Below are 26,193 nucleotides of genomic sequence, written 5' to 3' on the forward strand. Positions count from 1 at the left end.
CTTCCACATTCTCCCACGGTTAAGGTACTATGTGTTGTTCAGCTGTTAAGCTTGCCGTTCTGTGTCCCCCTTGTCCCTAATGGTGAACCTTGGTGACATGTTACGCAATAGCATTGCAAAGGGGATTTAATAACAAAGTTGAGAGTACAGCAAAGAAATAAGAATTGGCAATACCGGAAGTGAGCTTGGGCTCAAACACAGGTGGAATCAGAAGGGGAAGCTGACGGAGTGATGAACCTGTGCCATTCGAGAGTCTTGGTAGTCGGCCAGGGGAGCTGAGTGAACACGGCTCCCAAGACATAAATGAGAACCGTAGCTGTGACAACGGCGATGAAGGTGTCCCTGGGGAAGAGATGCTCCACTTAAAACAGCCCCCCCCTCTGCAGTTTCACATCAAGGAAACTGTAAGAAATTTCTTAGCATTGAAAGCTCAGAGGATAAAACTGAAAGCTATGCAGAAATTGCCCACCGCATAGAAAAAAATGTTCATTCTATACTTTAAGTTGTAAGATAAGAAGGAGGCAGCACTGTTCAGATTGCTTTTGATAAACTTTCTACAAAGAAAGCCCTTAGGTTTCAGTGGATTTAATGATTTAAAGTTCAGTATACTAAATGTTAGCTTTTCCATTTCGCTCTGTTTGTACTCAGCAGTGAATGATTTCAATGTTTGACTACAGATTTTAAAGGTTATTGCATAATCATTTAGTTTCCCCAGTGATTAAGATTGTTTGAAAAATGATATCAGTTTGTTTGGTTTGTGTGTGTGCATTTGAGAGGCAGAGAGGAAGCTCCCATCTGTTGGTTCACTACCCAGATGACCCAAGCACGGGCTGGGCGGTGGCAAGAACCGGGAATGTAGGAGTCGAGAACCAGTTACCTGAGCTGTCACTGCTGCTGGCAGCAAGATCGGAGCTGGAGCCAGGTAGTCTGATGTGAAATGCCTGTTTCCAGCGTGGTCTGAAGCCAGAACTGCCTATAAGCATAAGTCGGGGGGATCCACCCAATTTACAGTAAACTGAAGAAACAGCATTCTCTCTCTCAATCTCTCTCTCTCTCTCTCTCTAGCAATTTTGAGTATTCAAATCCCTTCTGTATCATGAGAGAGAGAAGGCAGGACCTAGGAAGTGTTAGTTTTTTACACATTCTTTTTAGTTGTAAAATAAATGATCATTTGGAAGAATTTTAATTTTGTACTAAGTACAAAGAGATCTCATGAGAAATAGAAAAAATCTGAGGGCAACATTAGCTAAAAAATATAGTTGCATTCCCTCTGAGATTTAAATAGACAACAGTATGACAGCATTCAACTTGAACCAGGCCATGTGTTAGTAATGGGAGAATCGCAAACCCTGAAATTTGTGTTTCTTGGTCAGTGATGGAGGCACGATTGTGCTGGAAGTTCTTTTGAAATTATTTTCTCACCACAGCAATAATGGGCGAGGATGGCTGAGGGCTGAAGTCTCATTTATCCTGCCGCTTTTCAATTGAATATGATCTAGGCCCATTACACACAGTAGAAGCCATTCAACATCTGTGCGCTTCCTGGCCGCTTCAGCTGTGAGAATGAATGGTGAGATGATGGGAGAGACTTTCAGTGGGGAAATGCCCTTTGGGGAACGTCCAGGAATGAAGGAGAATCTAATAACCCAAGCAGTGATCCGTCGGCTGCCACTCTGGCCGCATGGAAAGCAAGTGAGAGTCTCCAACGCTCACCTATTTTAAACTCCAAAGACTTCTCTCTGTGATATTCTTTGCTACAAAAGCTGCAAATAGAGCCAATGTGTAAAGACTTCAAAGATTAAGGCAGCGGCAGGAGTGCCTTTACCATGGTCAGTTCTGATCTTGTTATGCAGGCGATTTAGACAGGTTGCTGTTGCTTCTCAAAGCTGTTCTCCAATGGTTATGGAGCCCAGTTAAACTGCACTTCAGGAAAAAGCTCAACAGCCGGAGACCGTGTGCCTAGAAATACTGGCTAGCTCCAAACCACCGTCTGGTTCTCAGTAGCCTTTATTCTGTGCAAGTGGCACGCAGAGAACATACCATTCTCTGTGTTAGGGCACAGCTTGCTGGCACTTCTTGTTCAACTCCTTGTCTAGCTGAAAAATATCTTTGTGACCCCAAATTAAGACCCTGTACCCATTAAACAGTCACTCTACTTCTCTCTCCCCAACCCCTAGACACTAACTTCCGGTCTTTTATCAGTATCTCTGGATTTACCTGTTCTGGGTATTTCACCTAAGTGGGATCCTACAAGAAACGGTGTTTTGCAACTGGTTTCTTTGATGTTTCCCAGCCTCCACTGTGTCATAGCATGTGTCAGTGCTTCATTCCTTTGTAGAACTGAATAATTGGCTATTGTATGGGAATCTACAATGTGTTGATCTGTTCCTTAGTTGATGGACATTTGGGTTATATCCACATTTTGGCTGTTGTCAATAATGCTCCTTTGAACTTGAGTGTACAAATAATTGAGTGCCTGTTGTCAACCCTTTTGGGGTAATGCTGCAGAGTGCAATTGCTGCTTCCTTAGTAGTTCTGTGCTGGACTTTCTGGGGAGGCCCCAAACTGCTGCCACCACGCAGCTTTGATTTGTAGCACGGGCAAGGAAAGGGCTTTCTTCCCACTGCTGACATTCTCTGTGGGCCGCTCTGTGCCCGTCACTCGTTCTACCCCGAGAGATAAGACTTGCCTAGTGATAAAGTCTCTCTTCCTTCTTGGGTGTGAAGTCTGCCTGCAAAACCACAACTTCCTCTCCCTACCCCGTGGCAAAGAGGTGGGGGCAGGGCTCCTAGGCAGGAGGCTACTGTGCGGGCGTGGCTGCTGGATGAGGAATATGTCCTAGTTAGGGAAGCCGGGAAGCCCCCAACCTTCAAGTAGAAAATAGGTCGCTTCACACAGTAACCATTCGCTACCATGTGATGGCGTGTCGGGAGTGCCAGGCTGCTTGCTCCATCAAGGCCATTAACAAGCTCTGGAATCTTAGAAGGGACCTTTATTTTGAAGGAAAACACTTTGAAGCAACTCCATAAGCAAGGTTTATGATTTCTCTGGAGTAAGGGGTGTTCTGCTATTTTGTAATGTTCTTGTTGTAGGTAACCCGGCACCTTGCCAAGCTCTTCGATAGCATCGCAGACCTGCGCTTTGAAGACAGCCCGGATGTCTCTGCACACAGAGCAGTTGGAATGTACAGCAAGGAGGAGGAATACGTCCCGTTCCATGCCGAGTGTGCGTGTGTGGGCCACGTAAGAGCGGATGGCGCCATTCTCTATGCTGAGGCAGTGTTCTGGGAATTGAGCTCCACCAGGGACAGCCACAGATGGGATGAGGGCACCCTGGGATTAGTAGCAAAAGCAACTCAGTCTCTGGGTCTCTGCTTTCACTGAAAATACGTGGGTACTCAAAGAGTTCTCGGAAAACCTTGCATGAAATGATTGTTTTAGTGCCGAAAACACAAGAAGGGCCTTTTAAGGAGGTTGCCTATAATGCAAACAGTGATGCATGGATTTCAAAGGACTTTTGCACCCAAAGAAACTTGTCTTTTGTTTGCACTTTCCATGAATTTTTTGAAATACCCTCCTACGGTGTAGGATTACAGTGAAGCAGTGTAGTTACCATTTGCACAGAGTGTTAACTCTGTAGCCTCATAGCCAAAATACCTCAAAAAATACTCTTAACTATGATCCATAAGCATGGATCATGTTTTTTGAAAGCTTTTGTTATATTCAGATGACTTAGGGCAATTGCACCTGTTTCTGATGATGCTTGCTTGTATAGCTTGGGTTAATCCAGCGTATCTGAGTCAACAACCTCTACCAGAGAACTGTCTGGATTGGGGCAAAGATTCCTTAAAATGCAGAAATGTAATGGGAACCTTATTTTGCAAGGGCTTTCTTTACTCCTCTGTTGCTTTTTTAATATCGCACCAGAAAGATCCTGCCAAATGAAGGGGAAGCAGATGGTGGAATACTTTGATTAAAATATATTTTTTGATCTCTTGGGCTTTTCAGGATATTATTATCATGATTAGAAAAAGTCACCATAAACTAGGTTGACAAAAGTGTGCCGCTGTCTGCTCCCTCCCCAGCAGACTGCGTGTCTACTGGCATGGTGCCCAGAGGCGGATGGGCCAAGTGATAGATGTGGTTGTGGCTAGTAGGAACCCTTGGTATTGAAAGTTTTTATAGAGCTCTGATGTATCCTATAGAGCAAACTGATGCTAGGGACTTCTGAGCGCATACCACGTGCATTTTCTACCTGCCTTTGTTTGCTAAAGGATGCTTTTACATAAGTCTTACCTTTGACGTCCTCTTATAACTTTTTTCCCCCAGTTTAGTCTGTTTGTGTGTTACGCAGCGAGCTTTTTATTGAATGAATTTCTATGAATTGAATGCTACGTTATGTTTTGGGGACTCCAGAAATGAACAAGATGCTACTCTTGTCTCCAAGGATCTCTTAGACTCATTAGGGAAACGGATGTATGTGTAATTAGTGATAATGGGAGGCGGTAATTGTTCTTGACATGGATCAGGCGAAAGGTCGTGAAGGAACAAAATGGGAAGGAGGCAGCCAGACCCCTTCAGAGGTTTATTCTCAGACTGTGCTGCTTTGAGCTGCTGTTGCTGATGCGGTCGTCGGGATGGGAGCTGATGGTTTACCGTACACACGTGTTTGCTCTTCACAAATGGACTGAAATTTCGTGAAGACAGACGGCTATCCTGAGACGTGGATCCCAGAGTACCTGGAGAAGTTCGTGTAGGGACTTGTTTACTGTGGGAACGTAGTATGTGGTGGCACTAGGCGCTTTGCTTAGCGATTGCAGGAGTAGTACAGGCGGTGTTGATTAGATCAGCAATCCTAGACTCATGCATGTTAACAGAGCATGGCAAGGAATCCGAGGAGAAGCCTCCTAATAAGAAATGGTAGGGTCATTTCCAGTGCAGTGCAGGAAAGGCTGAGGTGGGTGTGTGGCCTGCTGGTTGAGACACAAGGTAAGATGTCCAGGACCCATACTGGAGGGGCTCGGTTCAAGTCCCAGCTCCAGGTCCAGATATCAGCTTCCTGCTAATGCAAACCATGTGGGTCAGCAGGTGATGGATCGGGTAGCTGGGTCTCTGCTGCCCGTGCGGGAGACTTCAGTTGAACTCCTGGATCTTGGTTCTGGCTACAGCCCAACTCTGGTCAGTGCAGGCATTTGGGGAGTGAGCCAGCAGGTGAGAGCTTTGTCAGTCTTACCTGTCTCCCAAATTAAAAAAACAAAAGTGGGAAGGTTGCAAGCTCATTGTCCACTGACCATCCCTTCCTGGTTCTCAAGCGAAGGGATTCTAGGAATGCTTCTGTCATCTTCCTAGGGTGGGGATGTTGATTATAGGTGGGGTTTGTTGATTGTAGTCATCTTTTTTATTACCTGATTCAATTATTGCAAATAATGTATGTATGCTTTTAGGTACATGATATCAGCCCATGGGCCAGATACATGGATTAATACAACAACGCAGATTTTGAATGTATGGGAAACTGGCTCAGATTCATTTGTGGGAGCACAGCAAATAAAAATTTAGAGATTAATTTTCACAAGTCAGCAGCTGTCCTGTCTCTTATACTCTCTTGTTGTCTCACTTCTGACAAGTGTGAAGATTAGAACCAGTAGGGAATATCATTAAGTTACTTGCTGAAAACACGTTGCTTAAGACTAAGAGCTATGAAGATTCTAGAGAAGAGTTTTCATTAAATTTGAAAATTATTAGAAAATACGTTTTAAAAAATCAAATTTCCCATCGACACCAAAGTTCTAGAATATGATACCTCGATAGGTGTCTGTGACATTCGGTTCCTTGGAAGATCATGGTACCAGCGGGGAATCTTGATCTAGAACCTGCCCCGCCCCACTTTGTCTTCAAAGTTGAAAAATGAATTGTAGAAAGTGCCTCCTCTGCTTCTATTGTGGAAAATTATGAGATAAAGTAACATGAACAATATACCTGGGAACAGGCACGTTCCTATGGAAACAAGGCCTCGTCGGTCAGTTCTTCAACTTCCTGTGGTCCCTCCTGTGCTTTGCTGCTTGGGTTTAAAATCTGTCTGTCTAAGGCCTTACTGTCTGCATGGCTCAGAGCTCATGCAAAGGTGAAACTACCCCTCTTCCATGGCTAATCCTACATTGTAACATTTCCATTTGCTGCCCAAGGTGGAGACCTGGCTTTTGCAGCTTGAACAGACCATGCAAGCTACTGTGCGTCATTCCATCACTGGCGCCATAGCTGCCTATGAGGAGAAACCCCGGGAACTATGGATTCTTGATTTCCCGGCTCAAGTGGTGCTGACCAGCTCCCAGATATGGTGGACTACAGATGTCGGAATAGCCTTCAGTAGGCTGGAGGAAGGCTATGAAACAGCCCTAAAGGATTTCCACAAAAAGCAGGTAATTTTGTAAGTAGCTTTGAGACTTGAAGGGACTCAGAGGTCAACTTCATTCATGTGTCATTTATAGGGTATCTTCTGTGGGCACGGCACCGTGGTGGGAAGATTTTATCAGTCGTTTAATTTTCTGTTTTCAACTCCTGTCTTATCCTTCTTCTGGTTTTCGGCATGGATTTTGAAAAATACTATGTGTCTGTTATCCCCCGTGCCCTGCATACTACGCCGGGTTTTCCCTTTCCTGGGAGGCTCACCCTCTAGGCTGCTGATGTATTTATTAGGAAAGGGAGAGGGTTATTATTCTAAGATGTGCTCTTAGCTGGATAGCAGTTCAGACATGGGCCCTTCTCCTGGCTGGTGGATTTAGAGAAATGGAGTCTTGAAATGGAGTCTAAGTAGCAGTTTGTAGTTTGTATACTTTTGTTTTCAGTGGATGAAATCTGAATCCTGAGATGTTAAATAACTTTTCCACAGTCGCACAGGTTACAAGCGAAAGTGACAGGGCTAGCACCCTGTTCCTGGTGCTGACCCAGAGCCCTCCTCCCCGGTGCTCCTGGTCTGCCTGCAGGGTGCTTGGACTTCACTGCCCTTGGGAAGCCGGGAGATGAGCTCGTGAGTGATGCTCGCGTTGTTAGCACGCTCGGGCATCTCACTTCTGAATCGCTGCAGTCGGCCCTTTCAGTCTTGAATGGGGGCCGCCCAACTCAATTGTGTTATTAAGGAGGTTTGCTTTGGGGAAAAACGCGTTCTTGATTGGACAACCTTGGGACGATGGGGCATTGTTTCCCATTTAGAAGGCTTAAAGTTTTAGGAGCCAGTTGAAGGAAGTGGCTGTTCCTTCCTAGACAGCTGTCTCTGCTGTTCTAGTGGGGGAACTACAGGATATTAAAACTGAGATAATTAATTACATTACAGTTAACTCTGGTTTTTTTTTTTCTTGTAAAAATAACTTTCAGTTACTTTGTTAATTTTGGGCTTTTATTAGCATTTTCATTATATATTTAAGGAAGGACACTTTGAAATACTTAAAATAATATCCTCTCAAATTTCATCTGTTAGCAGTCACTATGCAAACTTGAAACTTTTAACATATTTTCATTTATTTAAGCTTTTTCTCTTAACTCTGCCTTGCCTCCTACTTGTCATTTTTGATTACTATTTTATCACTTAAAAAATTGAATACTATAAATATTTTTATATATATACTCATTGTAATATTTTAATGTCATGATTTCTTATGTCTATTGTGAAAATACAGAAAATGAAAGAAAAATGATTTTTAGAGAACACTTGTAGATTCACTTCTCAGAGAAAATCATTGACAACATTTTAGCATACAAACATTTTCTTCTACCTCCTATCAACTGTATCAATCTTTCTATTTGAATTATAGACATCTCTCTATAGATAAATATGAACTGATATATGGCTGTTTACATATAAGTGTAGTTATTTGTGTATCCAGATTTCTGTGTCTTTAAAAATAATAAAAATATTTATATCTTTTCATTTTCTTTGTATCATATTTTCACTCAGTGCATCATCGACACTTTTGCTTGTCACAACACCGATCAAATCCACACTAAACATGTGAATCGTGTTCACTGATATGGAGATACCAGGATTTGTTTCCTCCTTCCTGCCTTCCTTGGGCTCACTGTGATTGTCTAACTTCCTACCAGGCACTGGTCTGGGGTCTGTGGTTCCTCCTTTCTGGGCAGTTAGGTTTTGGTTGAGTCTTCATGGATCTTACCTCTTCCTGGGATCATTTATTTAGATCTCTACTCGCCCTTTTACATGCTTTTGTTTACCCTTTATAAAATCCTGCATAAATTACAGTGTTGGTGATGATATCATTAAATCTTATTTAATTCATCAATGTATTAGAAATGATTTTATTACTCATTTTTCATTCCACTTCTTATCTCTGAATTCAATTCCATTTTTTCTATATCATTTAGCAGTTTATGCAGTGATAAATTGTAATAGGAAATGTCTGGTCCCTTGTCTTTTTAAATTTAATTTATTTTTATGCTAATGTGATATTAGCATAAAGAGAACAGATCCAATGTAGTTCATAGACAAAATTCTAAGAATAGAATGATATTCCCTTCCTCTTATTTGCTTGCTTGCTTGCTTCCTTCCTTCCTTCCTTCCTTCCTCTCTCTCTCTCTCTCTCCCTTTTTTTATTTTATGAGATAACATATTTTTAATGGACATTATATTCAAGGGCCTAAAGCTCCATGAGATAGAGTTCAACAAGTAGACCGTAGTTCAGCAGGTATATCGGCAGGGCTAAAGGCAACAATCAGGTGGAAAGATGGCCGTTTCATCTATATACAGTAACTTTGAAAATAATAACAGATCATTCAAACTGTACTAGTATAACATTGGTTTGATAAAGATATAAAGCAAAGTTTGGCAAAACTACATTTGCAGAAATACCATTACCTTTATTTTGACTTCCTTCCCGATAGTTTAGGTACAGAATTCCAAGGTTTGAGTTATTTTCTGTTGGAACTTTTTTTAGTAGAAAACTTTTATTTAATAAATATAAATTTCAAAAGTACAACTTTTGGATTATAGCGGTTCTTCCCCCCCATAACCACCCTCCCACCTGCAAACCATCCCATCTCCTATTCCCTCTCCCATCCCATTATCCATTAAAATTCATTTTTAATTATTTTTATATACAGAAGATCAACTCTATACTAACTGACGATTTCAACAGTTTGCACCCACACAGACACACAAAGTACAAAGTACTGTTTGAAGACTAGTTTTACCATTATTCTCATAGTACAACACATTAAGGACAGAGGTCCTACATAGGGAACAAGTGCACAGTGGCTCTTGTTGTTGATTTATTCCTGTTAGAACTTTAAAAATATTTACCTGTTATCTTGTGACATTATTTCTGAAATCTTCAGTGAGTCGGCAGATGAGAGATCTCTGTCAATGTTTCTCTTTCCCTCCCCCATTCTCTGTCTCCTAACTTTCAACGAATAAATTTTTCAAAAGTGATTGACAAATTTAGCTACTAAGTTTTACCCATTCCTGTTGTTACTAAGTAATGCTGGTGATAACAACAATAATAATGTATTTAACATGATGCACAATTAATTAAATTTTCTCTAAAAATTTATCAGTTTTAAAAGAAGTAGAAAAAAATAGTTATGTATATGCCTATCATTTATAGTCTACAATTAATATTTTATTTTCATTTTTGTATAACTGTCCTTTATCCAGACCTCTATCCATCCATCAATCCATGTTTTATTTATGATTCCTTTCAAAGGAAGTTGTAGATACCAGTAACCTTTAAAACATAATATTTTATTTATTATTTTTGATGTAGCCCATTTTTAATTTAAATTATACTCAAAAGTTTAATGCTCCAGTAAGCACAGGGTTCAACAAGTAAAAAGTTAAAAGACCCTAGTCCCGCAGGAAAATAGGCAAAGGCTGTAAACTATCATCAGAGGAAAAGGTGTTTTCAGCTTTACTCATATAAATTTTGAAATAGTCACAAAATTATTAAAACTATAGTAGTATAGAATTCCTCTCAATTTGTTGGACAAAGCACTGTATTTGCAGCAAAAAAAAAAAAAAAGCAACTAGCATTACATCCTCCAGGATGCATTTCCAGATGTTAGATTGCTAGGGCAGAGCCTTTGGAAGACAGTGCCAGGTTCACCTCTCCACCATCAGCGTCCCGCTGAAGACTGGGCTGGGCTGATGCTTTCAATTTTTAAAATGCTTGTAGCTCAGATTATTCGTAGTCCAGTACTTTGAGCTTATTCAGCTAATTAACGGAATTTAGCTTTCTTCCCTAAAATATTTATAAAGTTTTCCATCTTCAATTTTTGTTTCCTTCTTTTTTTAAAAAAACAAAGTTGGATGGAAAGTAGAGAAAGGGCAGGGCTTATGAAGCAAGCGTGGGTCTGCTTTGTGATGAAACATTTCTAGAATAGGTTGAACTGCTGCCCAGCAACCAAACAGATGCCTTTGGTGTCCTGTTTGCATTTTGCCGTCAGTACCGGCATGTCTGTTAGAGGAGATACCGTGTGGAGACGGGAAAGGTGTGGTTTGGGTTATGAGAAGTGTGCACACCCGAGTTGAGCTCCCCCTTAGTTGTCTTCCTTTGAAAATGGCTATAACCATTACTGGAGTGTGTTAGTGTGCTTTTAATTAAAATGACCCTTGCTAACACTGTGAGCAGTTTGAAAAATGACCTTTAGTCCTGTGAAATCACTTAGCTTTAAAACTGAGGTCAAAATTGCAACAGTTGATGATCTTTATGAACAAGTAATTTATGTTCTTAGCTCTTCAAACTGTAGAGAGATAAATAAACCAAGATAACAATTTTCAAGTCTCCTCCCCTCCCCCCAAGCCCTATTGTGATCCTATGTTACACATATTGGAATGAAAGGCAGAAATGCTGGGGCCAGCATTATGGTGCAGTGGGTAAAGCTGTCCCCTGCAGCACCAGCATCCCATATGGGTGCTGGTTCGAGTCCCAGCTGCTCCACTTCCGATCCAGCTCCCTGCTAATGTACCTGGGAAAGCAGCAGAAAATGTCCCAAGTGCTTGGGCCACTGCACCCATGTGGGAGACCCAGAAGAAGCTCCTGGCTTGGGCCTGGCCCTGCCTCAGCTGTTGTGATCATTTGGGGTGAAAACCAGAGGATGGAAGATCTCTCTATCTCTCTCTCTCTCTCTCTAACTCTGACTTTCAAATAAGTAATTATAATAATAATCAGAAAAACTGCATTTTGAATAACTTTCTCTGTCTTGCCAAAGTCTGAAAAATGGCAAATATAATAAACTTAATTTCTCAGATTTGAAGGTTCTTTGGCAAAAGCAATTTGTTTTGGAGGCTTGGTACCTGGAAAGATACTTTTTTTTCACTCCTTTCTGATTGATTTGGATGCAAATGATCAAAAAGAAATGGAAGAATTTTGTACTTTAAAAACAATTAATAGGGGCTGGTGCTGTGGCACAGCAGGTTAATGCTCTGGCCTGAAGCACCAGCATCCCATATGGGCGCCAGTTCAAGACCCAGCTGCTCCACTTCTGATCCAGCTCTCTGCTAAGGCCTGGGAAAGCAGTAGAAGATGGCCCAAGTTCTTGGGCCCTTGCACCCACGTGGGAGACCCAGAAGAGGCTCCTGGCTCCTGGCTTCAGATCAACTCAACTCAGGCCGTTGCAGTCATATGGGGAGTGAACGAGCGGATGGAAGACCTCTCTCTCTCTCTACCTTTCTTCTCTCTGTGTAACTCTGACTTTCAAATAAAATAAATAAATCTTTAAAAAAAAGCAATAACTGTGTTGTGATGAGACATTGCCCAGAAAGGTTTTTTCTTTTTAAAGATTTATCTATTTATTTGAAAGACAGAGTTACACAGAGAGAGGAGAGATAAAGAGAGAGAGAGAGAGGTCTTCCATCCGGTGGTTCATTCCCCAAATGTCCACAGCAACCACGAGCCCGCAATTCCAGCTGACTCTCCCTTGCGGGTGGCAGAGGCCCAAATACTTGGGGGCCATCTTCCTCTATTTTCCCAGGCGCATCAGCAGGGAGCTGGGGATTGGAAGTGGAGCAGGCAGGACTTGAACCAGCGCCCCTGTGGGATGCAGGCTCCTGTGTCACGATGCCGGCCCCACACACAGCGGTTTTGAGAAGACTCAGGATAGGCAGTATAGAACTTTTCTCATTATCTATCCATCTTCCCCGACCACAAAGGCTCAGAGACCTGCCCAGAAGAGTGAGATACCCGCACCGTGGGACTTGGGGACTCACTTTCACACTGAGAAATTCTTTCAAAAAGAAATTAAACATAAAAATTGCAGTGTTCTTACCTTGTCCCAGCCTGTAACCTGACCCGGGGAACCTGGTGAGCCTGGGCTCACTCAGTGCTCAGCAGACGTTTCTGTCTTCACGTCAGTGTGTAATCTGAAAGCCTTGTGCTTCGTAGTCTGGCAGGAAGCCACGCGATCGTGGGTCAGGTGGATTCGCTCTGTGTGTCCTCTCAGCGAAGCTGATACCGAATGACAGGTTGTTTGCAGGCCCTGGAAGTACTGCCCCAGATCCTTTGAGGATCTGGAAGTTGCCTGAAGTTAGCCCACAGTTGAAACTGAACTTGAAGATGACTGAGAGCAAAAAGTACCAGTCCAAACCACACACAAAAAAGGGGTTGCAGTGGCAATGGTAAGCCGATTTTTACAGGCAATGTAATCCCAGCAAGATCTAAAATTCAGCTGTTAGAGGAACAGGTGGTATCTGTGGTCAGGATTCAGTGTTGGAGAGGTGGAACCCTCTCCACCCTCTGCGCTGGCTAGGAGGTGTTGCGTAGGGGTGTCCCCAGAGGAACAAAAACAAAGCTCCCCCTGGGTCAAGGACAGCTGCTGTGACTGTGTCTTTGTCTTTTTTTTTTTCTTTTTTTTTCAAGATTTATTTATTTATTTGAAAGGTGGAGTTACAGAAAGGCAGAAGCAGAGAGAAAGAGGTCGTCCATCTGTTGGTTTACTCCCCGGATGGCCACAATGGCCAGAGCTGGATCAATCTGGAGCCAGGAGCTTCTTCTGGGTTTCCCACGTGGGTGCAGGGGCCCAAGCACTTGGGCCATCTTCCGTTGCTTTCCCAGGCCACAGCAGAGAGCTGGATTGGAAGTGGAACAGCCTGGACTCGAACCGGCACCCACATGGGATGCTGGCACTGCAGGCTGTGTTTTTAAGCACTAAGCCAAATGCCAGCCCCTCTTTTCTTTTTTTAAAAACAGATGTGAATTGACTTTATTTTCTACTGTAGGATTGGATAGCACTTCATCCAATAAAGTAGAATAACTGTTTCTAACACAACAGTTTGTTCTTTGCACAGACTGACTTTTTTTCCTGCAGTTAAGAAAGAAAAGATAATATAACAAAGGAATAAGGAAAGAAAACGTAGCTCCAGGACTTAAAGATTTAAAAATAATTACCCAGCTATGTGATATTGCTTGCTAATAACTATATTGAAAATCTAAAAATAAATTTTCTTTTTTTAAATTTTTTAAAATTTTTATTTATTTTTTTGACAGGTAGAGTTATAGACAGTGAGAGCAAGACAGAGAGAAAGGTCTTCCTTCCATTGGTTCACTCCCCAAATGGCTGCCACGGCCAGCGCTGCGCTGATCCAAAGCCAGGAGCCAGGTGCTTCTCCTGGTCTCCCATGTGGGTGCAGGGCCCAAGCACTTGGGCCATCCTCCACTTGCACTCCCGGGCCACAGCAGAGAGCTGGACTGGAAGAGGAGCAACTGGGACTAGAACCTGGTGCCCATATGGGATGCCGGTGCCGCAGGTGGAGGATTAACCAAGTGAGCCATGGCTCCAGCCCCTAAAAATCAATTTTCTATGAATATTTTTGCTAGAATTGATTCAATTGAGGTAGAAACTCAGGTAGATCATTAACCACAGGAATAATTGAAATGGGAATTGCAATTACCACCATGAAATAGAGCACTGTTGCAATGGTTCCGCCAGACTTTCAAAGAACACACAAATACCATGTCATATCAACTATTCTGGGATGGAAGCAAGAGGGCAAGATTTCCTAGTGATTTTAGAGTTCTGATAAGTTCAGTAGCAAAATCAGACAATGATAAAATACAGAAGACAATGTGGACAAATCTGAGAAGTGAGCACACCCTCTCTTTTACCTGGGTTTCCACTTGACACTGCAGGGAGACAATTGTCCTGGGTCTCACATTTCAGTACTTCTACGATCAGAGATTGTGACCCTTGTTCTAGAATGGATTTTCCAGAATATTTGCGGAGTTAGCATTCCTGAGGACAGGACAGTGCCTCTCTCCACTATAAAGGACAGTTGGTTTCTTTTCCAGCATAATAGAAATCTGCTCCTGGGCGGAGGTTACGTATGCTTACTGTCTTTTCACAAAAGATCGGGATTCTCTAAATTCAGAAATTGCCCCTGTAACACAATTCACTGCATGTTATAGTGCTTTTTTTAATCAACCTTTAAAAAACTGCACTTGGAACTGGTACAAATTTTGATGCTCTGATATTATGCGTGCTATTTACTATGAGATTCATTTTTTTTTTACTAAGATCTATTTTGAATTAACTTTATACGTATATGATTAACTGTGTTAAGTAAAGAGTTCAACAAATAGTATGTGAAAAACACTTTCCTCAACAATGGAGACAATGGCTGTTCAAAATCACTGTTCTCAAAGTGTTAATTTCACTTCTATGGATTGATTACCTTTTAGGTGTTTTGTTAGTTATCACAGAGAACATATAGTAGTTGTCCTTTGGGGACTGACTTATTTCACCAAGTATGATGTTTTCCAGTTTCATCCTTTATGTTGCAAATGACCGGATTTTGTTTGGTTGGTTTTTTACTGCTGTGTAGTATTCCATCGTATACATATCCCATCATTTCTTTATTCAGTTTTCAGTTTTCAGTTGATGTGCATTTGGGTTGATGCCATACCTTAGCTATTGTGAATTGAGCTGCAATAAATATGGGAGTACACATAACTTTTTCGTATGCTGATTTCATTTCCCTTGGGTTAATTCCAAGGAGTGGGATGGCTGTGTCATATGGTAGGTCTGTTTTCAGATTTATGAGGTATCTTCATACTGTCTTCCATAGTGGCTTTATCAGTTTACATTCCCACCAACAGTGGTTTATGGCACCTTTTTCCCTACACTCTCACCAGCATTTGTTGTTTGTTGATTTCTGTTTGAAAGTCATTCTAACTGGGGTGAGGTGAAAACTCATTGTGGTTTTGATTTGCATTTCCCTTATGGCTAGTGGTCCTGAGCATTTTTCATGTGTCTGTTAGCCATTTGGATTTCTTCTTTTGAAAAATGTCTGTTAAAGTCCTTTGCCCATTTCTTAACTTGATTGTTTAGTTGTGTTTCTTGATCTCTTTACATATATTCTGGTTATTAGTCCTTTATCAGCTGCATAGTTGTCAAATAATTTCTCCAATTCTGTTGGTTTCCTCTTCACTTTCCTGAGTGTTTCTTTTGCAGTACAGAAGCTTCTCAATTTGATATAATCCCATTTGTCAATTTTAACTTTCTTTGACTATCTGTGCCTCCGGGGTCTTTTCCAAGAATTCTTTGTGCCAATGTCTTGCAGGATTTTTCCCCAGTGTTCTCAAGTAATTTGATGATATCAGATCATAGATTTAGGTCTTTAATCCATTTTGAGTGGATTTTTGTGTAGATTGTATCAGTAGAGGTTTTGCTTCATACTTCTGCATGTGAAAATCCAGTTTTCCCAGCACATTTGTTGAATAGACTGTCCTTGCTCCAGGGATTGATTTTAGCTCCTTTGTCAAATATAAGTTGGTTGTAGATGCTTGGATTGATTTTCTAGCATTTCTATTCTGTTCCATTGGTTTATCCATCTGTTTTTGTACCATTACCAGGCTGTTTTGATTATAACTGCCCTATAATGTGTCTTGAAATCTATCTGACACTGTGATGCCTCTGGCTTTGTTTTTGATGTATAAGATTGCTTTAGCTATTTCTATGTTTCCATATGAATTTCAGTGTCATTTTTTTCTAGATCTGAGAAGAATGTCCTTGATATTTTGATTAGTATCACATTGAATCTGTAAATTGCTTTCAGTAGTATGGACATTTGGATGATATTGATTCTTCCAATCCATGAACATGGAAGATTTTTTTAATTTTTTTTGTATCTTTTATTTCTTTCTTTAATGTTTTGTAATTCTCATTGTAGAGATTTTTAACAACCTTGGTTAAATTTATTCCAAGGTATTTGAATTTTTTGTAGCTATTGTGAATGGGATTGATCTTAGAAGTTCTTTCACAGCTGTGGCGTTGTCTGTGTATACAAAGGCTATTAATTTTTGTGTGTTGATATTATATCCTGCCACTTTACCAAACTCTTCTATGAGTTCCAGTAATCTCTTATTGGAGTCTTTTGGGTCCCCTAATTATAGAATCATGTCATCTACACATAGGGATAGTTTGTTATGGAAGGTTTTTATTTCACCTTCATTCATAAATGAGAGCTTTACAGGATACAGTATTCTGGATTGACAGTATTTTTCTCTTGCTCTCTCTTTTTTTAAAGATTTATTTATTTGAAAGGCAGAGTTACAGAGAGGCAGAGGCAGAGAGAAAGGTCTTCCATCTTCCCCAATGGCCGGAGTTACACTGATCCAAAGCAAGGAGCCAGAAGCTTTCTCCAGGTCTCCCACATGGGTGCAGGAGCCCAAGGATTAGGGCCATCTTCTACTGCTTTCCTAGGCCATAGCAGAGAGCTGGATGGTAAGTGGAGCAGCTGGGAGTAGAACCAGTGACCATATGGGATGCCTGCACCACAGGCAGAGGCTTTACCTGCTATGCCACAGCACCAGCCCCCAGTATTTTTCTCTTAAGACTTGGAATATATCTTGCCATTGTCTCCTAGCTTGTAGAGTTTCTAATGAGAAGTCAGCTGTGAGTCTAATTGGAGATCCTCTGAAAGTAATCTGGCAGTTCTCTCGTGCACATTTTAGAATGTTTATGTTTTACTGTAGAGGTTTGATTACAATGTGTTGTGGTAAAGATCTTTTCTGATCATGTCTATTAGGAGTTCTGTACTTGGATGTCCCTTTCTTCTCCAAATTAGGGAAGTTTTCTGTTATTATTTCACTAAAAAGGCCTTCTAAACCTTTCTTTCTTTGCATGCCTTCAGGAACTCCTAGAACCTGTATATTGGGTCATTTTATAGTATCCTATATATTCCCAACAGTTTTTTTTAGTTTTCTAATTTCCTCCTCTTGTCTTTGGTTTGACTGTATAGTTTCCTGTGCTTTGTTTTCTAAGTCTGATTTTCTTTCTTTCTTATGCTTCACCAATTCTGTTGTTAAGGCTCTCCACTGCATTTTTATTTATTCTATTGAATTCTTTATTTCTAATATTTGATTTTGATTTCTCTTTAAGATCTCAATTTCATGGGAAAAAATTTCTTTCATGTCATGTACGGATTTCATTAGTGCGTGCATTTGCTTTTGGTTACTTCTAAGTAATGGTATGATCAATTTATTGAATTCCATTTCTCTCATTTCTTCAATTTTTTCATCTTCACATTCTGTTATTGAAGTGCTGTGTTCTTTTGGGGGCTTCAAATTGTCTTCCTTATTCTTGTTCCTTGAATTGCTGCATTTATTATTATGCATTTTTGGAAATACTTGTTGGTTTCTTTTTTGTTTTGTTTTTCCCCTGTGATGGCTTTTCTCTTCGGGCTATGCATCTGTGGCTTAGTGAAGTGTCCACTTTTTCAGTGAATACCCAGAGATGTATGGTGGATTTGGCCAGGGAGCTCTGTTCAGTGTTTCAGGGTGAAGGTAGTATCCAAGTTGACACCCAGTTTTGGTCATGGTAAATCTCTCTTTTTAATCAGAAGGGAGGTTTGTTTTGCTCTGATGTTGTGCTCTCATGCATCTGCTCTCCTCCAAGGAGCCCAGTGCCTGGTCACTAGCTCCATTGGGTACAGTATTCATCTGTGCTGCCATAAGAACCACAGAAATGATCTTGCTATAAACTGGATACCACAGAAATGACCCTCACTAGGGATCAGGGAGCCCTGAGCATGCAGAGCCACCACAGTGACTGCCCAAAGTCCCAGCCACACCCTGCACCCTCCAAGGCAGCCACCGTGTTTTCACAGTCCCAGCACACAAGCTTCCCACAGTTGTGAGCACCCAGCTCCTTGTCAATTCTCCCAGCCAAGCTCAGACATCTCTGCTTGGCTGGTTGATGAGCACATGGACAAGAACTGGTGAAGCTGTTATGTATGTCCAAAATGTACCTGCCCTGTCTCCGCTTGTTACAGGATGTCAGTGCAGGGTTTTTAGGGAGAGAGAAATGTGCCCCTTTTTTTCTCTCTAGGTTGGCAGGTACACCGTCCCCCCCTCAGGGCCCCAAGCCAGATTCATGCTAGGCTCTTCCCACAGCTTTATCGCCAGTGGCTTGGGCTGTTGCAGTCTGGTCTCACCTCACTCTCCAACTCTGGTGCTGAGACTCTCAGCTACTGGGGTCCTGAGTTGTGCACATCCACACCCTCCACATAGGTCCACAGTGTCCCTCTAATTTACATGGAGTCTCCTCTGCAGTTTTCTCCCTAACTCTTCCCTGAGACTGGACTCTCTCCACTTTGTTCAAACTCTTTCCCTAGACTAGAGCAGTAAGTACTCTCCCTATTCCACCATCTTGAATCTGTCTCCCCAAGAAACTTCTTTATCCCTGATTCAGAAATCAATTTCTTCTGCTAGCATCTATGAGCCTGCTGGGGTCAATCCAGAACCATTACATTTTCTACATGCATACTTTTGATATTCATCCATGTTATTGCATGCATTTGTTGTGCATCCTATATCACAGTTTATTTATGTGAAATTTGGGGGTCATAAAGAAGGTGTATGTTACAGCCATTTGAGCAGCAGCTGGACAATTCTCTGTTTTAAATCCATCAACAATGTGACAAAATTCTAGTTGTTCCATGAATTTGCCCATATTCCATGTTGTCAGTCTTTTGTAGCCATTCTAGTGGCTATAAATACCCTTAGTACCTCCCTGAAATTTTAATTTGCATTTCTCTAATGTCTAAACACATACAGCCACTTCTCACGTGTTCATTGGCATGTGTCTCCTCTGTGGCATATCTGTTCATATCTTTCAGTCTATGTTTTTTTAAATTGGGTGACTTTTACCTTTTTCTTGTTGCTTGTGGGATTTCTTTATTTATCATGGATGCAAGTCCTTTGTCCAAAAATTAATAGGTTACTTGTTTTCTTAATGGCATATCTTATGAGCAGAAAGTTGTCATTATGATGTAGCATACAAAATTTTTATTTCATTGCTAGTACATTTTATGTCATGAACAAGAAATTCTTGCCTATCCAGAGGTCACAAAGATGTTCCTCTGTTTGCCTCAGGGTGCTTAAAGGATCTGAGTGTTTCAGTTACATCCGTGATCCATTCATCTTTCCTTTGCCCAGTGAATTAACTTGGAACCTTGCTCCAAAGTCAGTTGACGGTATTTATATGGGTATATTTCCAGATTGTCTTGTTTCCTTGATTTCTTTCTCTGTTTTTATATCAGATCCAGTCTCAGTAATTTCCTCCAACTTTGTTCATTTTCTCCCAAATAACTGGTTTGCTCATTCTACGGTTTTTTAATGGAGGTTTTATAATCACATTTATTTTTTGTTTTTATTAATATAAAGAGAACAGATTTCACATATTTTGTAGGTATAGTTCTAAGAGGATAACCATACTTCCCTCCATGTATTAGCCTAACTTTGACTAGGATGACTTGGAATATAAATATGAATTTTGGGAAATGGACATATCAATAAAGATTGCTCTTACAACCCTGAACATCATATGTCTGTTTCCATAGGTCATCTCTGCCTTCTCTCCACAATATTTTCTACAGTTACCACTGTAGAAGTCTTCCATGTACCTCACTGGATTTACTTTTACATAGTTGATTTGTTTTGATGTTATTTTATGTGCTGATTAATTTAGAAATTTTATTATTCATCTGTTGTGCCTGATGAAAAGGAACACATTGATTTTCTTTTTTTTAAAAGATTTATTTATTGGCCGGCGCCGCGGCTCACTAGGCTAATCCTCCGCCTAGCGGCGCCGGCACACCGGGTTCTAGTCCCGGTCGGGGCACTGGATTCTGTCCCAGTTGCCCCTCTTCCAGGCCAGCTCTCTGCTGTGGCCAGGGAGTGCAGTGGAGGATGGCCCAGGTGCTTGGGCCCTGCACCCCATGGGAGACCAGGAAAAGCACCTGGATCCTGGCTCCTGCCATCGGATCAGCGCGGTGCGCCGGCTGCAGCGCGCTGGCAGCAGCGGCCACTGGAGGGTGAACCAACGGCAAAGGAAGACCTTTCTCTCTGTCTCTCTGTCTCTCTCTCTCACTGTCCACTCTGCCTGTCAAAAAAAAAAATTAAATTAAAAAAAATAAAAAGATTTATTTATTTATTTGCAAGTCAGAGTTACACAGAGAGAGAGGCAGAGAAAGAGAGGTCTTCCATCCACTGGTTCACTCCCCAATTGGCTGCAACAGCCGGAACTGTGCCAATCCGAAGCCAGGAGCCAGAAGCTTCTTCTGGGTCTCCCATTTGGGTGCAGGGGTCTGCTATCCTGGACCATAGCAGAGAGCTGATCGGAAGAGGAGCAGCCAGGACTAGAACCCGTGCCCATATGGGATGCCGGTGCTTCAGGCCAAGGTGTTCACCTGTTGCGCCACACCACTGGGCCCAGAAACACATTGATTTTCAAAAACATTTACCTTGGGGCAAGCATTGTGACACAGTGGGTTAAGCTGCCACTTACCCCATGTAACACTGGGGCATCACATCCCACCTTAGAGTGCCAGTTCAAGTACTGGCTACTCTGCTTTCAGTCCAGTTTCCTGCTAATGCATCCTGGAAGACCACAGATGATGGGTCAAGTGCTGGGGTCACTGCCAACCACATAGGAGACCTGGATGGAATTCTGGTCTCCTGGCTTTGACCTGGTGCTGTCATGGCTCCTGTGAGCATTTGGCGAGTGACCCAACACGTGGGTGGTCCTCACTCCCCTCTACTTACTTTTCCTTTCAAGTATATAAAAATAAATGAATTAACTTTTTTTCTATTTTTTTATTTTTATTCCTGTGTGCTTGGTAATAAAATCCCTTAAAGTTGTGTCATAGCTTTTTTTTAAGAATTTATTTATTTTTATTTTTTAACTTTTATTTAATAAATATTTCCAAAGTACAGCTTATGGATTACAGTGGCTTTTACCCATAACTTCCCTCCCACCCACAACCCTCCCATCTCCCGTTCCATTTCACATTCCATTCACATCAAGATTCATTTTCAATTATCTTTATATACAGAGGATCAATTTAGTATATATTTTTTTTTGACAGGCAGAGTGGACAGTGAGAGAGACAGAGAGAAAGGTCTTCCTTTGCCATTGGTTCACCCTCCAATGGCCACCACAGCCGGCGCGCTGCAGCCGGCGCACCACGCTGATCCGATGGCAGGAGCCAGGTGCTTATCCTGGTCTCCCATGGGGTACAGGACCCAAGCACTTGGGCCATCCTCCACTGCACTCCCTGGCCACAGCAGAGAGCTGGCCTGGAAGAGGGGCAACTGGGACAGAATCCGGTGCCCCGACTGGGACTAGAACCCGGTGTGCCGGCGCCGCAAGGCGGACGATTAGCCTAGTGAGCCACGGCTCCAGCTCAATTTAGTATATATTAAGTAAAGATTTCATCAATTTGCACCCACACAGAACATAAAGTATAAAATACTATTTGAGTACTAGTTATAGCATTAATTCACACTGTATAACACATTAAGGACAGAGATCCTGCATGAGGAGTAAGTGCACAGTGACTCCTGTTGTTGACTTACAAATTGACACTCTTGTTTATGGCATCAGTAATCACCTTAGGCTCTTGTCATGAGTTGCCAAGGCTATGGAAGCTCTTTGAGTTCGACAGCTCTGATTTTATTTAGACAAAGTCATAGTCAAAGTGGAAGTTCTCTCCTCCTTTCACAGAAAGGTACCTCCTTCTTTGATGGCCCATTCTTTCCAATGGGATCTCGCAGAGATCTTTCATTTAGGTTTGTTTTGTTTGTTTTGTTTTGTTTTGTTATGCCAGAGTGTCTTGGATTTTCATGCCTAAAATACTCTCATGGGCTCTTCAGCCAGATCTGAATGCCTTTAAGGGCTGATTGTGAGGCCAGAGTGCTGTTTAGGACATCTGCCATTCTATGAGTCTGCCGTGTATCCCACTTCCCATGTTGGATCGTTTTTTCCTTTTTAATTCTATCAGTTAGTATTTACAGACACTAGTCTTGTTTATGTGATCCCTTTGACTCTTAATCCTATCATGATCAATTGTGAACTGAAACTGATCACTTTGACTAGTGAGATGGCATTGGTACATGCCACCTTGATGGGATTGAATTGGAATCACCTGGAACATTTCTTACTCTACCATTTGGGGCAAGTCAGATTGAACATGTCCCAAACTGTACATCCCCTCCCCCTCTTATTCCCACTCATATTTAACAGGGATCACTTTTCAGTTAAACACCTAAGAATAATTGTGTGTTAATTAAAGAGTTCAACCAAGAGTATTAAGTAGAACAAAAAAATACTAAAAGGGATAAAGTATTAAGTTGTTCATCAACTTTCAGGACTAGGGTTGATCAAGTCACTGTTTCTCATAGTGTCCATTTCACTTCAACAGGTTTCCTTTTTGGTGCTCAGTTAGTTGTCGCTGATCAGGGAGAACATATGATATTTGTCCCTTTGGGACTGGCTTATTTCACTCAGCATGATGTTTTCTAGATTCCTCCATTTTGTTGCAAATGATAAGATTTCATTGTTTTGTTTTTTTTTTTATTGCTGTATAGTATTCTATAGAGTACATGTCCCATAATTTCTTTATCCAGTTACTGCTGATGGACATTCAGGTTGATTCCATGTCTTAGCTATTGTGAATTGAGCTGCAATAAACATTAATGTGCAGACTGCTTTTTTGTGTGCCAATTTAATTTCCTTTGGGTAAATTCCAAGGAGTGGGATGGCTGGGTTGTATGGTAGGGTTATATTCAGGTTTCTGAGGAATCTCCAAACTGACTTCCATAGTGGCTTTACCAGTTTGCATTCCTACCAACAGTGAGTTAATGTGCCTTTTTCCCCACATCCTCACCAGCATCTGTTGTTGGTAGATTTCTGTATGTGAGCCATTCTAACCGGGGTGAGGTGAAACCTCATTGTGGTTTTGATTTGCATTTCCCTGATGGCTAGTGATTCTGAACATTTTTTCATGTGCCTGTTGGCCATTTGGATTTCCTCTTTTGTAAAATGTCTATTGAGGTCCTTGGCCCATCTCTTAAGTGGGTTGTTTGTTTTGTTTTTGTGGAGTTTCTTGATCTCTATAGTTTCTGGTTATTAATCCTTTGTCTGTTGCATAGTTTGCAAATATTTTTTCCCATTCTGTTGGTTGCCTCTTCACTTTCCTGACTTTTTCTTTTGCAGTACAGAAACTTCTCAATTTGATGCAATCCCAATTGTTAATTTTGGCTTTGACTGCTTGTGTCTCCAGGGTCTTTTCTAAGAAGTCTTTGCCTGTGCCTATATCTTGAAGGGTTTCTCCAACGTTCTCTAATAATTTGATGGTGTCGGGTCATAGATTTATATCTTTAATCCATGTTGAGTGGGTTTTTGTGTAAGATGTAAGGGGTCTTGCTTCATGCTTCTGCATGTGGGAATCCAGTTTTCCCAGCACCATTTATTGAATAGACTGTCCTTGCTCCAGGAATTGGTTTTAGATCCTTGAGTAGATGTTTGGATTGATTTCTGGTGTTTCTATTCTGTTCCATTGGTCTGTCCATCTGTTTCTGTACCAGTACCACACTGTTTTGATTACAACTGCCCTGTAGTATGTCCTGAAATCTGATATTATGATATCTCCGGCTTTGTTTTTGTTGTACAAGATTGCTTTAGCTATTTGAGGTCTCCTGTGTCTCCACATGAATTTCAGCATCATTTTTTCCGGATATGAGGAGAATGTCTTTGGTATTTTGATTGGTATTGCATTGAATCTATAAATTGCTTTTGGGAGAATGGACATTTTGATGATGTTGATTCTTCCAATCCATGAGCATGGAAGATTTTTTTCCATTTTTTGGTATCCTCTTCTATTTCTTTCTTTAAGATTTTGTAATTCTCATCGTAGAGATCTTTAACGTCCTTGGTTAAGTTTATTCCAAGGTATTTGATTGTTTTTGTGGCTATTGTGAATGGGATTGATCTTTGAAGTTCTTTCTCAGCCATGGCATTGCTTGTGTATACAAAGGCTATTGATTTTTGTGCATTGATTTTATATCCTGCTACTTTGCCAAACTCTTCAATGAGTTCCAATAGTCTTTTAGTAGAGTTCTTTGGATCCCCTAAATAAAGAATCATATCATCTGCAAAGAGGGATAGTTTGACTTCTTCCTTCCCAATTTGTATCCCTTTAATTTCTTTTTCTTGCCTAATGGCTCTGGATAAAGCTTCCAGAACTATATTGAATAGCAGTGATCAGAGTGGGCATCCCTGTCTGGTACCAGATCTCAGTGGAAATGCTTCCAACTTTTCCCCATTCAATAGGATGCTGGCCATGGATTTTTCATAAATTGCTTTGATTGTATTGAGGAATGTTCCTTCCATACCCAGTTTGCTTAGAGTTTCCATCATGAAAGGGTGTTGTATTTTATCAAATGCTTTCTCTGCATCAATTGAGATAATCATATGTTTTTTCTTCTGTAGTTTGTTAATGTGGTGTATCACATTGATTGATTTGCGAACATTGAACCATCCCTGCATACCAGGGATAAATCCCACTTGGTCTGGGTGGATGATCTTTCTGATGTGTTGTTGCATTCTATGGGCCAGAATTTTATAGAGGATTTTTGTGTCTATGTTCATCAGGGATATTGGTCTGTAATTTTCTTTCAATGCTGCATCTTTTTCCAGCTTAGGGATTAAGGTGATTAATTAATTTCCAGCTTAGGGATTAAGCTTCATAGAAAGAATTTGGGAGGATTCCCTCTTTTGATTGTTCTGAATAGTTTGAGAAGAATTGGAGTTAGTTCTTCTTTAAATGTCTGGTGGAAATGAATTAACATTTTAAACAAATATATGTCTTGAGTCTTGGCTAAATTTACTAGATTTAGTAGTTATCTTTTTGTTGTTGGTTTTTTTTTTTTCCTTTGGTTTGTTTTAGATTCCATAGGGCTATGCATATATTTAAATATATCATCTGTAAGTAATTACACTTTTAACTCTTCCATTATTTTTTCTCCATAATTTGCTTTTTATTGTTGTTAAGCAGTTGGCTAGGACCTCCAGTTCAATGTTGGATAGAAATAGTAAGACATCCTTGCCAGACTTAATGTTTTATCATGAGATGTGATAGCTGTTTAGCTTTGGGGATTTCTTTTCTTGTGCTGGTGTTGAAAAGTTGATGTTTTTCAAAGTATTTACCTATTTCATTTACATTGGGAGTTGGCAGATTGTAGCTCTCTGCCCAAATGTGGCATGGTGCTATTGTCTGTGGCTACTTTTAAACTTCCATGGCATTGTGAAAGACCTGGTACAGAAGTGGTCCACATGATGGCCCACTAACCCTGAAACACCTAGTACACTATCTGGGTGTTTACAGGAAGCATTTGCCTGACTTTGATCTAATCTTTCCAGTTTATTGATGTCACTGGGTTGCATTCTTTTGATATCACCCTTAAAAGATCCAGCCTGATGTCCAACTTTGATTCCTGATGATGGTGATTTGTGTTTTGTTCCTAATCAAGCTTTCAAGGGTTTATGATTTTTTATTTCTGTGTTCAGAGAACTAACCTTTGACTGTGTTGGTCTTCTGTGTTTTATTCCTTACTGATTTCTGTTCTTGTTTTGATCATTTCCTTTCTTCTGCTTCCTTTGAATTTAATTTGTCCCTGTGTTTTGAGTTTCCTTGGATGGGAGCTAAGATTACCGACTTCACACCTTTTTCCCATTGAAGCATTTGAAGGCACTTTTATAACTTGATGAAAAATAACTAGCAGAAACCCACAGAGAAAATCAGACTTAATGGTGAAACACTAGAATCATTTCCATCAATATCCAGAAGAAAGCAGTCAGGCTCACTTTCTGTGACATTCATCACTCAACATTGTGCCTGCAGGTTTAGCAA

At 41.0% G+C, this 26,193-nt stretch overlaps 1 protein-coding gene and 1 long non-coding RNA gene across 7 annotated transcripts in view; one reads left to right on the plus strand and one right to left on the minus strand.

Moving 5' to 3' along the window:
• The window catches only part of LOC103349418 (uncharacterized), a 45,054-nt gene extending 32,386 nt beyond the window's left edge, over positions 1-12,668 (minus strand). For all 4 annotated transcript variants that reach the window (XR_016222519.1, XR_016222517.1, XR_016222518.1 and 1 more), the window contains exon 1: positions 12,273-12,668. This is a non-coding gene — a long non-coding RNA (uncharacterized LOC103349418). The remainder of the gene's footprint in view (positions 1-12,272) is intronic.
• The window catches only part of DNAH11 (dynein axonemal heavy chain 11), a 365,338-nt gene that overhangs the window by 107,402 nt on the left and 231,743 nt on the right, over positions 1-26,193 (plus strand). For all 3 annotated transcript variants that reach the window (XR_016222511.1, XM_089315357.1, XM_089315358.1), the window contains exons 29-30: positions 3,093-3,242; positions 6,185-6,418. Coding sequence is in view for 2 of the 3 variants with exons in the window: in XM_089315357.1 (XP_089171483.1) it covers positions 3,093-3,242; positions 6,185-6,418 (384 nt within the window). In the remaining variant the exon portion in view is untranslated. The remainder of the gene's footprint in view (positions 1-3,092; positions 3,243-6,184; positions 6,419-26,193) is intronic.

Source organism: Oryctolagus cuniculus, chromosome 16 (assembly GCF_051225735.1).
Source record: "Oryctolagus cuniculus isolate XC-2025 breed Fujian yellow rabbit chromosome 16, ASM5122573v1, whole genome shotgun sequence".
Taxonomy (NCBI): Eukaryota; Metazoa; Chordata; class Mammalia; order Lagomorpha; family Leporidae; genus Oryctolagus; species Oryctolagus cuniculus.